The 16,696-nt window shown below is 52.6% G+C and overlaps 1 protein-coding gene across 6 annotated transcripts in view; it reads left to right on the forward strand.

Moving 5' to 3' along the window:
* The window catches only part of LOC122369091 (vinculin-like), a 38,298-nt gene extending 22,808 nt beyond the window's left edge, over positions 1 to 15,490 (forward strand). Inside the window, exons 9-22 of one of the 6 annotated variants that reach the window (XM_043343504.1) lie at positions 708 to 837; positions 1,172 to 1,324; positions 1,613 to 1,790; positions 2,015 to 2,108; positions 3,681 to 3,784; positions 4,052 to 4,143; positions 8,413 to 8,497; positions 9,438 to 9,497; positions 9,955 to 10,005; positions 11,308 to 11,468; positions 11,812 to 12,027; positions 12,475 to 12,565; positions 12,908 to 12,955; positions 14,523 to 15,490. In XM_043343504.1, the coding sequence (XP_043199439.1) occupies positions 708 to 837; positions 1,172 to 1,324; positions 1,613 to 1,790; positions 2,015 to 2,108; positions 3,681 to 3,784; positions 4,052 to 4,143; positions 8,413 to 8,497; positions 9,438 to 9,497; positions 9,955 to 10,005; positions 11,308 to 11,468; positions 11,812 to 12,027; positions 12,475 to 12,565; positions 12,908 to 12,955; positions 14,523 to 14,689 (1,630 nt within the window). In that variant the 3' untranslated portion in view covers positions 14,690 to 15,490. The remainder of the gene's footprint in view (positions 1 to 707; positions 838 to 1,171; positions 1,325 to 1,612; positions 1,791 to 2,014; positions 2,109 to 3,680; positions 3,785 to 4,051; positions 4,144 to 8,412; positions 8,498 to 9,437; positions 9,498 to 9,954; positions 10,006 to 11,307; positions 11,469 to 11,811; positions 12,028 to 12,474; positions 12,566 to 12,907; positions 12,956 to 14,522) is intronic. The other 5 variants (XM_043343505.1, XM_043343506.1, XM_043343507.1 and 2 more) reach the window with 5 other exon arrangements.
* Positions 15,491 to 16,696: the final 1,206 nt, after the last annotated feature.

Genomic DNA, 16,696 nt, shown 5'->3' on the forward strand with positions numbered 1-16,696 from the left:
CGGTTGCGTGGCATGTCTGTTCAGAGTTGACATTTTGCTTTACTCCAGTTTATGACCTGAGAGCCTGGCTGGAAGTGACGGATCCAAACTTTTCACGTTAAAATGGCTGAGGGTGCAATAATCTCTTAGTCTCTACATAGCGGGCTGGTATAGGAGCGTCTTGCTACGCTGCACCATAGCTGGCTAGTGATTCTCTTTTGGCTAGAAATGGCATTAATCATTATCTCCACTGGCGAAAATGGCACTTGACATCACCGAATGCAACGTTCATGTTGTTAGGATACATAAAATCAGGAAGATTACGCGAATTAGGTAGGCAAACGTGGAATAAAATAGGTGCTGGATGTTTTGGTTTTGGTGCTGAATCAGCAAACAGCAAATACGGAGTTCAACTAGACGATCTGGCAACTTTAGGCTGTGTGGAAGCAATTAGGTGTCAGATTCAGATATTAGGGTCGAATAAGCATTTTGGGGCTGATCAGCAATTAGGTGCCAGAAACAGCTTTTTAGGGACCAGAAACAAATATTCCCCATAGTCAACCCTAGTATCACATAATACCCTCACCTTTCGGCGACGCTAAGGGTGGATACATTTGCCTCATCCATTGGTAGAAATTATAGTGAGCACGCTTTTTTCCAGGCTCATTGGTAAATCATGCTCGTTGTCACGCCCGTCGTCTAACCTCGCTCGTTCCGCCCGTCCCCAGGCAACTGGCTGATAAGCTGACCCAGCTCAAGGACCAGATCCACGGAGCCCTCGTCGATCGGGTGGTGGAGGACTTTGTCGACATCGTGACGCCGCTCAAACAGTTCAGCGAGGCCACCCTGGCGCCAGAGGTAAGCCGCTGGGAGTTCTGGTTTCATTCAGGGTAGGGACGGCAATAGGGCCCGCGCTAGTCTGAGCAAAGTGTTGAGCTTTACTAAGGGACAAGATGAGGGTTAGTGAGAAGTCCGCCGATGCTGTAGGGTTGGTCGCTATGGCGCCAGAGAGAAGCTCGTACTGGATTAGGCTTGAGGGTTACGACTGCCGGTATTTTATGTTCATATAACCGTCCTTACCTCATTTCGATAGGGCTATGAAACAATGCAATGAGTACCTCGTATGTCTGATATCTTCCCCTGAACACCAACAACCGCCGCCTCACGTGGTGACCTCTTTTCGTCGCCGCAGGGCACGCCGGGCCGCCAGGAGGCGTTCACCGACAAGGCCGACAAGCTGCAGCGGTTCAGCACGCAGGCGGCCCGAACCGGGAGAATGGTGGCCACCGCCGGGGCCTCCGGCAACAAGAAACTCTCCGAGGCACTACAGTCGTCGGCCACTGAGGTGAGTAACGGTGGACTATTTAGTCGCTCTGGGTCTGATAGGGACATGGGTGTCCAACGTAGACTATCAGAACGAGCTGTCGCCCCCACTAGGGGCGGCCGATGGAGTATGTAGTATTGAGGTGAATTGGGTAGTAAACACCCATTCCCAGCGAGTGAACTGTTGGTCTTATGGTGATTTTGATTGTGATTTACCCTACCGCCCAGGTGGAAAGTCTCCATCCGCTGCAGGTAAACCACTGGTCTTTTACCTTGCTGTCGTTTGACCCTGCTTCACGTCCTCCCGCAGGTGGAGAGTCTGCACCCGCAGCTGGTGAACGCAGGCAGTATCCGCCTCCAGTACCCGGAGAACAAGGCCGCCGACGAGCACTTTGAGAACCTGCGCCGCCAGTACGCCGAGACCATCAGCCGCGTCCGCGATCTCAGCGATGAGGCCATCGACGCGGCCCAGTTCGTCAGACAGTCTGGTTAGTCTTCAGGGAGAGGTCGAATGCAGGGGGAGGGGGGGGGGCTGCTGGGAAGGGTAAAGGCTGTTGTGCTACCCGATTGTTGGTAGCTACTGTGTTGTGGCCCTCCGGGTGCGCCGACTTTTCATTGCTCGCTCCGGCCCGCAGAAGAGATAATTTAACAGCTGAGACCGCTGTCCTGTGACCTGACCTGTGACCTGACCTGTGACCTGACTTGTCCCCAGAGGAGCTGATCAAGCAGCACGCGGACCGTTGTGAGGTGGCCGTTCAGAGGCGCCAGCCACAGGAGGTGGTCGAGAACACGTCTGGAATCGCCAGGTGAGTGCGTCCGCCGGCAATGAGAACCTACTGCTGTACCGGCCCTGAACTCTGGCCGCCGTTACGGTATAACTGTTCAGCTGTGGATGCCTATAGTATCGCTGATGCGTGGAGGCGCTGCTGGTAGGCAGGGAAAATAAAGGGAAGTTGCTGCGTTCAGAGGTAATTTGAATTTGGGGTGGTTCATTTATCAGGGATAGATGCCTACGTCGTCTTGGTTTTGGCGTTAGACGCCGTGATTGGTGACGCATCTTGGCTAGTTTGTCCGCCATCGGCGTTCGTACCAAATTGGCGTGGCATGTCATCGCCCATCACCTCCTTTCCACTCCTCTCTAGCTTCCAACTCCTGTTCTCCCTTCTCTCCTGTATTTTCGTATTGCTCTTCTTGTATTTTGCTATCTCAATGTCTCAGTCCTGCCGCCACCTCCCTCTCCGCGTCCCCCCCCTGGTGTCTTTTTCCTCTGCTCATCGTCTCCCTTCGAATGCCCCAGACCGACTCAGACGACCTTGCCCAAGCCTGTCGGAGTTGACGGATTCCCAGTCTCGACATCTATCACCCCCTCCTTCCCCACCGCCCACCGCCCGCTGCCCGCTGCCGTCACCACGGCCCGCCCCCGTCGCCACCGATGGTGACAGCCGCCGCCGCTGACGACACCGACGCTCCGTCCCGACCCGCCGTCGACTTTGGTAGGGTGCCAGCCCGGTGGATAGCCGACTGGGGGCGGCAGTAGGGTAGGTCAAGCTCACGGGGACGATATGAGGAAAGCGGCGGGTGGTTTGAAGGTTTGAAGCTAGATATAAATGTAGTTGTCATTCGTTATTATCGTGGAGTTACTTGCTCCCTTCATGTTTCTGTTAGTCTCGTTTTATTAGTCATTTTCGTTGGTTTCTCTTTCACAAGAATATTCGCAGGCAGGGACTCACGAATTTTATAGACTCTGTGCTGAATTTTGTTGATGCTTTTCCCACAATGAGACGTCACCAATATATTTGTGTGACGGCACAAAATCGCTTGTATGACGTCACCGATATTTGTGTCGTCACTCGGCCAATCATGGGGGACAGTTTGCGGACGGAATGTCATGGTCGACCGCGGTGTGGCGGTCGCCCAAAGCCCGATTTAGCCTGGCTCTACTGCTCCGCCGACACTCCGACCGACTGACCGACAGGACACAGGGAGAGAGAGGGAACAGTGTGGTCACTGTCACACAGTGTGGTGGGCTGGCTGGTGGGTCAGTTGGAGGTGCAGTGGTCGGTGGCGAGGGAGGTGGATTGTACTGCGGTGCGGTGTAGACTGTGAAAGGCTACTGGGGTGAAACTGAAGCCCCATTAATTTGTATTTCGAACTCATTTACTACTTGAGTTCGATTCTCTCTTTCTCTCCCCCTTCCCTTTTCCTGTGTATCACACATGCCGTGTTTGCCTACCCTCACTTCCCTTTCTTATTCTGCTGCACGTCCTTTAACGTAAAAATCGGCCGAGCTTCCATTCGTTTCCCGCTGAACTTTCCCTTGTGAACATCAGTGCTCTAGTGTTGTACCGACTGACTTCCCGTCCCCGCTCCCCCGCCAGACTGGCCAACCGTGTGTTGATGGTGGCAAAGAAGGAGTCGGACAACTCTGAGGACCAGCGCTTTATCGCCGAGATCACAGCCGCCAGCGACAGACTGCAGAGAGGTCAGTGGATGACTATAGACTGCAGAGAGGCCTGGGTTATGGTGTCCAAGTGACTCCGGTCGTTGACAGCTTTGCATATTCAGACTGGTGACTTCTTTGGGACTTGGCAGCTTGAGCTCCACTCGAAATGTTACCCATTATGCAGGCCACCCATTACGTAAAATTGAGGCGCCATGTGCTTAATTTCCTTGTTTTTCACAATTGTAACAAGAACTGCTCGTATGGCCTGTATTTGACCTATGACCTTTGACCTGTCCGCGCCCCCAGGAGTGACCCCGATGGTTCAGAGCGCCAAGGAGGTGGCCATCAACCCGGCTGACCCGGGGTCGGTCGAGCGCTGGCGATCTGCCAACCGGGAGGTGAGAGAACCTGGGAGTGGCAGTCAGGGCGCCCCCTAAACCCAAGCACTATCATGTAGCTATCGGGGATTTGCTTGTGTTTGTTAGGCCAAAGGCAGCGTCTCCATTTGGTAGGTGTATTGGAGCTTCCACAAGCAATAGCGGCAGCAGCAGCAGCACAGTAGCACCCGCGCGTGGCGGCTCCCCGGCTCCGAATGACCGCCGCCCCCGGCTGCGGCCGTGACCCCACGCCGCCGGTGGCAGCGGCGCGCCCAGCGGGAGGCGGCCCGCAGAGGCGCACCCAGCAGCGCGCCGAGAGGGACGCCTCACCCCGGCCACGCAGCGCATAACACAGCCAAACATAACAATACATAACCCAACACATCTCCCCCCTAAATAAATAGCGCCTTAGGCTGTAATTGTACACATGGAGGTGTCACTTCAGCGACAGCATGTTGGTGATGATGTCCACCACGCTGGCGAACCCCGCGCCGTCGGCGTATGCGACGCCGTGCGCGCAGGCGGCGGCGTCGAGAATCGAGCGCCGTCTGCGGTGTCGGAAAACGAGCGTCTTCAACGTGCGAGCATCGCCTCGAACTTCTCGGTGGCCTCCCAGCGACGTATGCCTGTCGGTAACGATCAGTTCAGGGCAAACCATACGGGTGACGATAATAACTAACTCACATACATTTATCAAATTTATGCCTGTTAAGGGAGATCTCACAATCTGGAGACTATTCGAACGACATGAGGACTTTCATAATGTTTTTTTTTTTACGGGTCAGGGTATCTAGCCGGTGGCCTGGAAATCCGTCCATATCGTGTCACGTATGGACGGTTAGCGGGCATGTACGGTTGTTCCGTGACAGTTTCACCAGAACTCCAAACGAAATCAGGGAGCGGGGAACTGCTCTCAGATATAATGTTTGGGTCCTGACTCTGAGTGGTGTGCCCGTCGTCTGTCCGCCGCTCTCGCCGTTGGGGCGTAGCCGCGCGGTCCTCATCGTCATCCCGGCCTCGCAGCTTCACAGGTTTCAGGTGGTCATGGTGTATCCTGATAACCTTCCCACCAGGCATACTGACCTTATACGTGACTCCTTCCTCAGTTGGACCTTGTTTCTCTATCACAGTCCCTGGTCCCTTGTAGTGCAATGCCAGCTTGCGTTTGCCTCCAGGACAAGTGGTGTGGTCCCTCACCCAGACCTTCTGACCCGGCATGTACGGTGTCTCTCGTGCTGACTGGTCGCGGGAATCCTTCATGTTGGCCGCTGCTTGCTCGATTTTTTCACGGACTTCTTCATGTGCATGGCGTAGCTGACGAAGCTTGTGTTCTAGGTAGGTGTCGACCATCGAAACCTCCTGACGTGTTCTGAATAGCTCATCGACGGGAAGGCGAGCTTCACGTCCGTGCACCAGAAAGAAAGGCGTGAAACCGGTCACCGAGTGCCTGGACGTGTTGTAGGCGAATGTGAGGGACGCCAAACGATCGTCCCAGTCGGACCCACATGGCTTGATGTATTTTGATGACATGTCTTTGAGCGTCCGATTGAATCGCTCTACCATTCCGTCGCTTTCTGGCCGATAAGGTGATGTGCGAGTCTTTTCTATGCCCATTCGCTTACAGAGTGATTGGAAGACGGCCGATTCGAACTGTCGGCCTTGGTCGCTGTGGAGGCGCTCCGGTACCCCGTGGTGCAGTACCAAATCGAACATGCACTCGGAAACTGATTCAGCCGTTTGATTTGGCATGGCATATGTGGTCACATACTTGGTAAAATAATCCATAATGACTAGGGCGTATTTGTTTCCACGTGCGGATACTGGCATCTCGGTTATATCGACGGCCACTCTTTCGAATGGTCTCGAGTATGTCTCTGTTTGGATTGGTGCTTGCATTTTTGGCGTTGGTTCGTTCCTCCTCTGACACAATTCGCATGTTTCGCAGTGCTGGTTAACATCCTTGCTCATCCCTGTCCAAAAGAATCTAGCCGCCACTTTTTCCAAAGTGCGCGTCTTTCCCAAATGGCCTGAAGTCTCGTCGTCGTGCAACATCTCCAAAACCACCTTGCGATACGTTTTGGGGAGGAGCGTCACCGAATCGCTGTCGCTGCCCGATCTCTTTAGTTTCATGATGCCCTTATCTATGAACAGCTGGTCGAAAAAACGAGCCATCGTTCGTAGAGAGCTACTCTTTTTCTTGAGCTCCTTCCTTGGGGGTAGCTTCCCCGCTGCCAACCAGTTCTTGACTTCATTCAGGACGGGGTCCAGATCCTGTTCCAGCTCTAGCTTCCCGAGGGTAATTTCTTCCCGAGAGGCTTTGTGGTTGGCGGTTAAGAGCTCGCTGACTCCTGCATCAACTGTTGGATCGGTGAAGTCGGTGACAGGCCTCGACAGAGCATCGGCATTGCCGTTGTCACTACCCTTTCGGTACTCAACGACGAAGTCGTACGTGCTGAGCTCAACGGCCCATCGACCTCTCCTCCCAGTGGCATCGCCGTCAACGTTGATGGATTTCGGGATGTTTTTTAGGGGTTTGTGGTCGGACGTGATGGTGAATTTAGTGGCCGCGAGGTAGTGACGAAAATGTCTTATGGCCCACACGATCGCCCACAGCTCCTTGTCGTACGCTGGCCATCGTCGTTCGCTTTTGTTTAGCACTTTGCTGGCATACGCGACGACTCTCTCTTCGTCATCGACCATCTCTGTGAGAACAGCTCCCACCGCAGTGTTTGAGGCGTCAGTTGCGAGCCTGAACTCTCCTTTAAATGTCGGCAGGGTCAGGATTGGAGGAGACGTCAGCTGTGTCTTGATGTTATCGAAGCTTTCTCTGAGCTCGTCAGTCCACTCGAGGTCACCTTTCTTTTCTGCGGCTTCTCGGATTGGACGCACCAGGTCGGAATAGTTTGGAACGAACCTGGAGTAGTATCCTGCCAGTCCCAGGAAGCTCTTTAGATCTTCTGCTTTTCGCGGTCTAGTCCAGTTGCGCACCTTCTCTATGTTGGCTGGGTCTGGTTCGACGCCTCTCCTTCCCACCTTGTGTCCGAGGAACACCACCTCGTCTCGAGCCAAGCAGCACTTCCTTGGCTTTAGCTTCATTCCTGCTGCTCTTATCCTTTGAAATACTTCCTCCAGGTTCTTTAGATGTTCTCGTTCGCTCTCTCCAAAAACGATTATGTCGTCGATATAGACGAGGCAGCTCTTGGAGTCCATTCCAGCCAGCACCAGCTCCATCAGCCGCTGGAACGTCGCTCCTGCGTTCTTCAGGCCGAACGGCATCGCTCGGAAGTGGTGGAGACCTTTTCCTGTGCTGAAGGCAGTCTTCTCCCTGTCCTTCTCGGCGACGTCAACCTGCCAGTAACCTGACGCCATGTCGAGAGTTGAGAAAAATTTTGCTTCGGCGAGGCTGTCGAGGCTCTCGTCCACCCTCGGCAAGGGGACTGGCAAGCTTTGTGTGACGGAGTTCACTGCTCGGAGATCGATGCAGAACCTGAAACTGCCGTCTTTCTTTTTCGCCAGGACAATTGGTGAGCACCAAGGGCTGGAACTTTCTTCAATGATCCCTTCTTCAAGCATCTTTTCCAAATTTCAGGTCGTAGGCTAAGAGCTCATCTATCGTAAATCGATAGCATAAGAGCTGCTAAAACGGTTATTGTTTAAATAAGCATAACTCAAAAGTAGGGAGCGTAAATGAGCTTACCTTGACCGCGCCAATGTTAGGCCAAAGGCAGCGTCTCCATTTGGTAGGTGTATTGGAGCTTCCACAAGCAATAGCGGCAGCAGCAGCAGCACAGTAGCACCCGCGCGTGGCGGCTCCCCGGCTCCGAATGACCGCCGCCCCCGGCTGCGGCCGTGACCCCACGCCGCCGGTGGCAGCGGCGCGCCCAGCGGGAGGCGGCCCGCAGAGGCGCACCCAGCAGCGCGCCGAGAGGGACGCCTCACCCCGGCCACGCAGCGCATAACACAGCCAAACATAACAATACATAACCCAACATGTTTTTATAATTATTGAGATTGCATTCTGTCGTTTCGCGCAGCATTGCACCTACCGTTCTCTGCAGATATTCATTGGTTTACCTGGGGCCCTCCCATCCTGTCTCTTGTTGTCTCATTGTTCTTGCCTTTGTCACTCATATTGTCTCTTATCTCCTATCTGTCTCTTGCTGTTGTTCCGGCCTTGGTTCCTTCCTGTCCCTTTTTGTCGTGCTCCTCCATCCTCCACAGACCTTGCACTGACCTGACCTGCCCGACCGACTCTCTCCCACGACCCTAACCGTCCCTCTCCGCTCACAGCTGCTGGGAGCCGTGGCCCAGGTCCGGCGGGCCATCGGACCCGGCGTGGATCTGTCCGCCGGAGTGGCCCAGATGCAGCTCAATGGTAAGGAGCCTGCGTATTCTCGCTGAGGAGTAGACGCCGCTGTCTCACTTTTGAGACCGTCGAGAGACTGAGATGGACACTGTAAATAGCGATCGATCTCGCGAGTCTAATAGCTATTTGTTATTGCCAGTTTTAGGCACTGTCTCTGCCTCTCTTTGCTTTTCAAAGTGACATGCCTCTTCTGTGCCATATCACCTCTGCTAAATGTTGCTTTATCGTCACCGCTTAATGGTCATGCGTGTAAAAGATCACTAGCTCTTACTGCTGACCAGATGCTTTACACGTCTTTACAGTGTACACACTACACTGCAGTCGCTTTGTGTTGACCTGCTTGATGGGGGAGAATGATTGAGTGCTTGAGTGAGTGAGTGAGTGAGTGAGTGAGTGAGTGAGTGAGTGAGTGAGTGAGTGAGTGAGTGAGTGAGTGAGTGAGTGAGTGAGTGAGTGAGTGAGTGAGTGAGTGAGTGAGTGAGTGAAAAAGAAGAGTGAGTGAGTGACTAGTGAGTGAGCTGATATTTTGAAAATGAATGGATCCTGCTTGAAGATAATGGATGTCCAATGCCCATATACTGAGTTGTAAATCGACTTGTTGCAAAGTACGTTAAAAAATTGTCGGCAAAATGTCAAGGTCATATACATACATAGTCGCCCTTGAAGTTCGATGGAGGGCATTTGCAGGCTAGATATCATGAACAGCGATGTTTTACCTCTCCAGTTGCATTTACATACCTTCATCACATTTTCGAGTAATTGTGGACAATTTTGAGCCAGTTTAGTCTTTGCTCCACCCAAAGCGTCCATCATCATCCAGCAAACGTCCGTCCGTTTTCTGAGCACAGCTGCTTTGCTTTCACGCTGTCCGGTGTCTGTCCGGCCGCTGACGGCTCCGGCCGCTCCGGCTCCCCTCTGACCGACCGCTGGTCGACCTGTGCCCCCCCAGGTGGCGCCCCCTCCCGGCCGCCGCCGCCGGCCGCTCTGGCGTCTCACTACACTGCCGCAGGTGACTGGCGCCGCCCCCCCCCCCCGCAACCGTCCCCAGCGGGAGGGGCAGGATACGGCATATCTTACGCATCTCTCGGAACTTTCAATATTGCCGGTGCTTACTGCTGTATGATAATGTTCACGCTTTGGCTTTTCAATGCACATTTCACACTCTTTTTGCATCTCGAACGATTAAATTTAAGCATTGTTTTACGCGTGTTTATTGACCATCACTAACAGTCATGGACGAGTTTGAATGGAAATGTGCGCGTGTTCTTGGTGGTCTGGCCTTTCCTGTCTTGTCCAACGTATATGTGGTCTGTCTACGTCTACTTGGGTTTGTTAGCGTCTCTGTGCGTCTGTGTGTGTGTCTCAGTCTCTGTACGTCTCTCCGTGCTCCGCGTATACCGCTGTTCCTCCGTCTCCGCGCGTCCACCGTCGCCGGGCGGTGCTGACGGGTTCGCTGTGGCCGACAGGCGAGCCGCCCCTGTACTCACAGCCGTGGGCGGTGTCAGCAGAGGAGGAAGGTAAACCCCGGCCTCTGTCCGGCTCCTCCCCGCTCTCTCTACGGGTGCGACCCTTCCCCTGCACGGCTGGAAATGCCAGTAGCCGTGTGATGTGCCCCAAGGTGGTACGAGACGGTTGTTTGTTTGTTTGGGGCAGTGAATTCATAGATGTGGCTGTAGCGGATAGCTATAGATGGAGCAGCTGCTAGGTTTCGGATGTGAGGCTGGGCTGGTTAACTATGACTGCCTGTGCCCTGGACTTGGTTGTCGCAATACCTGCTCACTGTCTCGAAGGGTCGTTGCAGATGGCTGACTGCATGCTACCTCCGTGAATTTCAGCAGGTCAGCTAGTCAGGCTAGAGACTTCAGTTCAAGCTCCTTTGGTGTCGGAGTGGTTGTATTATCATGCATGGTCCTCCAGTCATGTTGTTCGGTGGTTAGTTTTAGAGGTGCCGGCCCCTCGATGTTCTAACTTGATGCATTTGGTTTTAGCGCCCATCCTACCCTTGACTCAGCATGGTTGGTATAAGAGGAAATATTGTCGTGAATTTTACAGGCTGCTGGTACATGATTGAAGCTCATAGCTGGTCGGTTTTCATGCACTAGATCTGCCTGGATCTGCCGATGTGCTTTTGCCCGAGGGAATGATGACAAGTAAAAGCCTGGGAGCCTGTGGCATGAAGGATGATGTTGTGGTGCATGATCGGGCAGTGACAACCTGTGTGGACCAGCGGGATGCCTCTTTAGTGATTGATGTCAGCTTATGTGTTCTACGCCAGGTAATCAGACTGGATCATGTCACCTCAGCTGTCTCTCTGGACGTCTGTCAGGTCCGTCGCCGCCCAGTGCAAGGCTCCTCAGCGTCTCTTCTCCATCGCCCTTATTAGTTCCCTCGCTGTAAATGTCCCTGATCCTATTCCCGTCCCTAAACCCTGGCTGTTAGCTCCCTCGCTGTCTCTGTCCCTGATCCGGATCCTGATCCGGATCCTGATCCTGATCCTGATCCTACTCCTGTCCCTAAACTCTGACTCTTTAGCTCCCTCCCTGCCACTGTTCCTGACCCTATCCTTGTCCCTAAATCCTGACTGCACGCCACTCCGTGGTCGGGGGTTTCATCTTACCCTTTCCCTCTCCTCTCTCTTTCCCATCTCTCTGTCTCTCTGTCTCTCTCTCTCTCTCTCTCTCTCTCTCTCTCTCTCTCTCTCTCTCTCTCTCTCTCTCTCTCTCTCTCTCTCTCTCTCTCTCTCTCTCTCTCTCCTCCTCTCCTTCCTCTCTCCCCTCTCCCCACTGTGTCTGACCTCCCACCCCCCGGCTGTGACGCAGAGTCTGCGCCGCCGCGGCCGCCGCCGCCGTCCGGTGACCAGCCGCCGCCCCGCCCGCCGCCGCCGGCCGAGACTGATGACGAGGAGGACAGCCAGCTGTTCCGGCACGCGCCGCCCGCCAATCAGCCCATCATGGCCGCCGCGCACGGACTTCATCAGGAGGTGGGAGGACGGGAGAGTAGAGGAGAGGGAGGGAGCGAGGGTGGATGCGGGATGAAGATTAGGGTAGAATTGTATTAAAATACCATGCGAGCTCGTCTAATTTTAGGTTATGTTTGTGATTGTAGCTCTGCAGCAATAAGGATAGATTATTCACGTTCATGGATAGCTTGGTGATTGTGAACGTTTTTGACGCTACTGAATCGTATTGTATTGTGTTGTTGGACCTGAGTATGTATGCCGCTTTGCTGAACAATCACAGTTGTCCAACCGAACCTACCACCCAATATTCCCTCCCGCCCTATACTAACCGGTGCCTTCCTCACCCCCACCCCTCCCTCCCCAGGTAGCTCAGTGGAGCAGCAAGGACAACGACATTATCGCGGCCGCCAAGCGTATGGCCCAGCTGATGGCTCAGCTCAGTCAGCTGGTTCGCGGCGAGGGCGGCGGGAACAAGAGGGACCTGATTGCCTGCGCCAAGGCCATCGCCGAAGCGTCCGAGGAGGTTACACGGCTGGCCAAGGAGCTGGCGCACGAGTGTACCGATAAGAGGATGAGGACGGTGAGTCGGGGGGGGGGGGAAGGAAGGGTGGGGTGGAGTAGGAATGGGTGAATGATAGGCTGGGAGGATGTGGGATTATTTTTTGTGGAGGGATTTTCGTATTTGCCGGAATGCATTACGCTTGGAGCTCATTAATTATGAATCGTGGTCTCACGGACAGCAATGAAGAAAGAGTAGCCTGTACCTGCCAGGCCCTCGTTTGAATGGCATATAGAACTTAATATATCCATTGCCTTTTTGTGTTAAAAGTAAGTTATGCGAAAGTGATGAATCATGAACTCGAATGTCAAATTTAAGTCATTTTTATTCGGCCGTGATGTTTCCTAGGATAAAAAGCATATTGTTCTGAATATCACGCGGAGCCCAATCGTATGCTTCTTTTACCCGGTATGTTCCCCTGTTCCCCTTCCGTCCCCCGTCTGACCCTCCCCCCACCTGTCTCCACAGCAACTGCTCCAGGTGTGCGAGCGTATTCCGACGATCGGCACCCAGCTGAAGATCCTCTCCACCGTCAAGGCCACCATGCTGGGTGCACAGGGTGAGTGCCAGATGCCGCGACCGGACTGGCACGGGAAGGCTGGGGAGGGTGTGCTGTATAATAAGTGTATATAGTGTAAGGAAGGAGGGATGGAAGGGCTGTGGATGGATTAAAAAGAGAGTTAAGTTTTGTTGGATGGGTGGGGACAGAGAGGCGAACTGATTGCGACGATAATTTATCGTAAAATTGAAGAATTATGGAGTTGGTTATGCACTTTGTTTCAATAACGATCGATGATCTGACCCAAGGCGGCTGCTGGGCTGTGTTGTGGTCGTGTCTGTCCCTCGGGAGGTTCTGTCCGTCGCGCCGTGCGTGATCTCTCTGTTCTGTGACCGTTTTTAGGCGAGGACGCAACGTTTGAGCTGCGAGAAGACGGCATAGTGACCAGCGGTAAACCGACTCCCCCCCTCCCGGCTAACCCCTCCCCCCAGCATCGTGCGCGGGGTAGCGCCCACTGACCGCCTGAACTCGACCCCTCTCTCTGCTCTCTCACTCTACCTCACAGTTTCTGACAGGAGTTACTGACTGAATGTTGATAGTTGTTTGAAGTGGCAGCTCACTTTGGGGCACTAACTTATCTAGATGCGATGATGTTTGAGACAATTTTGCTCGCCCTTAGCTGCCTTTTCGTCCCGATTATCCAGAGCGTTGCTTTTAGAGAAGATGGACTTGTGGAGACAACAGGATCTAGCGCTTTTCTTCTCTTTTTGCTATCTGCTTTAAGCTTCGTTAGGGAAGACTGCATTGATAGTTATTGGCTCCTCATTGAAGTACCTAGTGTGAAGTTCTTTAGTTATTAGCACCCATTGCTGGAGCTTTTTAAGCACCCATAGTTTGCAGGTCGCGCCTGGGCCTGTGCAGCATCAGTTCTGTTATTTCCCTGCCCAGCTTTCCTTGGAGACCCAAGTTCTGACCTTCTCCTGAGCCTGGCAGCGGCGACAGTGATTGACAGCTCGCCGACCGCCGCGCTGCCCTTGAATGATGTCTAACCCGGGACTGACATTAACAGCTCTGTTGCGGCGCGCTTCGTGCCGACTGTGTGCCCGTGTGAACGGTAGTTAACTCATGATAGACCAGTGTGAACCTTAGCCAACTAGACAGCCTGCCGGCATTATGAGGAGCGGCTGCTGCGGCGGAGCAGCTGTGATTGCTCCTCCTCTGGCGAGTCTGTGGTCTCAGCTGCAGCGAACCGAGTGTGCTGATGCCTGATGCTTCGAGTACCTAATTGGGGTTTAGCACGCTTCCAGCTTCTAGCGTTTGAATCGTGTTTTAGGCATTGAGTGAATGGAGTGACTGATAACTGGCTGAATGTTGTTATTGTAGTGAAGATGTACCGAGGAAATTTTCGAGAGTGATGGCTTGTGTCATCTTTAGGTAATCTTGCCCCAAGATTTATTCGCGGCCGGTCCACTTGCAGTGTTATGTACCCTTGAAATGATCCTATTTCATTATCGTTTTTATAATTGAGGAAGATTCGGGTGTCGGATGTCTTTTGAAATGGATGTCTGCTAACTTATCGTTAGAACTTGAAACGACTTACTTTTTACGTAGTAGTTCGTAGAAACGTTGAACATATAACTCGTGACTGATTCATGCTATTCATTGGCGTGGTTCATATTAACTTCGAATAACAAGCACAAAGTAGTTTGTGTGGATCTCAAACATAGGTACTAATGATATCCTGCGTTTTGCCAGTACGCTGTTTGTGTAGAATTGATGACGTAAAAAGCCTACATTTTATTTAGCATTATTGGTTACCATAGTGCCCACCAACCTTGTCTAGACAGCACAAATTTTTACGTCGCAACCACACTATTCTCCAGCTATATTTTAATCTATACCATACATTCCGATGGTGCAGCCTAGCCCTCTACCATAAAGGACCTTGCAGCGGCGGCTTTTCTGCTCCCGTTACCGACGTCATCGTGCCTCCACTGACGTCACGTGTGTCCGCCAGGCACGGAGGAGGACCAGGAGGCCACCGACATGCTGGTCGGTAACGCCCAGAACTTGATGCAGTCGGTGAAGGAGACGGTGCGCGCCACAGAGGCGGCCAGCATCAAGATGAGGACGGACGCGGGCATCCAGTTGCGCTGGGTGCGCCGCTCACCCTGGTACCAGTAGGGGAGAGCAGTTCTGGTCGGAGGAGGTGGTCACAGAGCCTGTGGCGGGGATGGACCGGGACTGGCCCGAGAGGACCGGCCTCTCAGTGTCGGGAGTAAGTTTTGGTAGTTGACAAGGTCATTCGGTCTGGTATTTGGATAAATCTGGTGCGGATACTTGGATAACTCCGGCACTGGTGAGAAAGAACTGATACCTGTGTCACTCCGATACTGGAACTGCGGTAGCGGGCCCGGCCCAATACCCGGCGCCCGTTGCGGGGCCAGGGTTCGGTGCTCACTTGAGCTGACACCAACGTTAGGCAAATAGTGGCCCTGGATGATTCGCATGGCTCCTACCTAATGCCAAACTAGCTGTAGCATTGGAAAAAACAGTCCGGTATTTTCTCCTAAACTGGCCATCGGACGCACTGGAACTGGAGTGACGTGCCGGAAACACGTATAACTGCTATTTTAGCTGCAGTTGGTGCCTCTAGTACATGTGCTGAGCAGCCATGAGCATTTTTTTTTTTTTGCACTAGCTTTGGGTCTGACTGGAAATCGTCAGTCCATCAGAAGCATGTCTCGGATGCAGTATAAAAACTTAACTTGGCAGCATCGCTAGGGACGAATGTGTCATCCTGCGTCGTCTGACTGGTCTGCTATTAAACGTTATATTATTAACATTCAATAAGTATGTATGTCGCTATGTAAGGTTACCAACGAATTACGGTGGTTTTGTGAATGTTGCTTGGCATTTGTAAGCTCTTTTTGCATGTTTTGGAACTGTTGTTTTTTATCTCATTTTGTAGTTTTCGTTTTTGGATTTTTGGATTTTTTTCTTTTGATGCATAACTATGGTGAAAGGAATCTATTTTTGAGAACTTTTCTCAGCGGAAAAAAGTATTAATGAAGATTTTACAGGTGAAACCAGGTGCCTTGCTGAACTCTGGGCAATGAATGTATTCGGTGGGTGTTTTTCTTATGTTTTTGGAGGCGTCTAAGGCGTCTTTATTGCTGGCATTTTGTCTTCCCGAGATGGTTTTAGTGGTACATTTAGCATAGGCGCGTGTGAGTCAGAGCCCGAGTAGGCGAGCTTGAGAAATGTCTTAATTTTACTCTGCCTAATGCAATACTTTTGTCCCGTAATTGCTGTGAAACAGCCTCAGAACGTGCGTCTCTCTACGTTTGTGGACTTTGAGATCGTAATCCCGTCGTTTTTGTCTGCTTATAGTGTGTCTGATTCTGTGATCCGATTTAGGATCACGGTTATTGTGCGACAAGTTGCGTGCGTGCGTATACTGATCGATGATTGGTCCGATGCTTCGCCGTCCGGTCGGCGATTGGCCGCCGTCGCGCCTTGGCGGCTGCTGATTGGTCGTTGCACATCCGTCGCAGCCCGTGATTGGTCGTTGTAAGGTCGTCGCATTCACTGATTGGTCGCGGCTGTCTAACTCGACACGTGCGCGTCTTGTTGGCGGCGCCTCGCATTCAGGAGATCCGACGACACTAGCCTAACCGAAACGCTGTGAAGTTGCCAACTAACAATAACTGGAATATAAACAATGGCTTGGTACCTCGCGCGTCTGATTGGATGGTCCAACCGTCCGGCCGTCCAACCGGAGTTTAGTGTCTGTCAAGTGTAGAGCGCACGGGGTTGTTTTCCATGTTACAATGTCGTGTGCGTCATGACATGGTGAAAATGGGCTGCAGAATGTTTGCCGCTGGACACTCGAATGGTACACAGTCAGGCAAATCTTCCTATAGTCCTATAGTCTGTTCCATATCAAGCTTGCAGTCGGAGTTTCTTCGGCAGATCGCTCCTCCGCTCAAGAATTTGCGTCTTCAATGTAAGAGCTGTATATATATAAATCACGCACTGCTTTTAGCAGGGCACTTCGGCTGCAAACTTGAAACTCAACAGAGTATAATATCAGCCGAAATTAATTTATTTGCTCTGCGCCCGAGCGGACTGGAGCGAATACAACATTGGTATTGAACTTGCGTTCTCGTACCGTGAGGCGCTATCTCC

This window comes from Amphibalanus amphitrite, unplaced genomic scaffold (genome assembly GCF_019059575.1).
Source record: "Amphibalanus amphitrite isolate SeventyFive unplaced genomic scaffold, NRLGWU_Aamphi_draft 001005F_arrow, whole genome shotgun sequence".
Taxonomy (NCBI): Eukaryota; Metazoa; Arthropoda; class Thecostraca; order Balanomorpha; family Balanidae; genus Amphibalanus; species Amphibalanus amphitrite.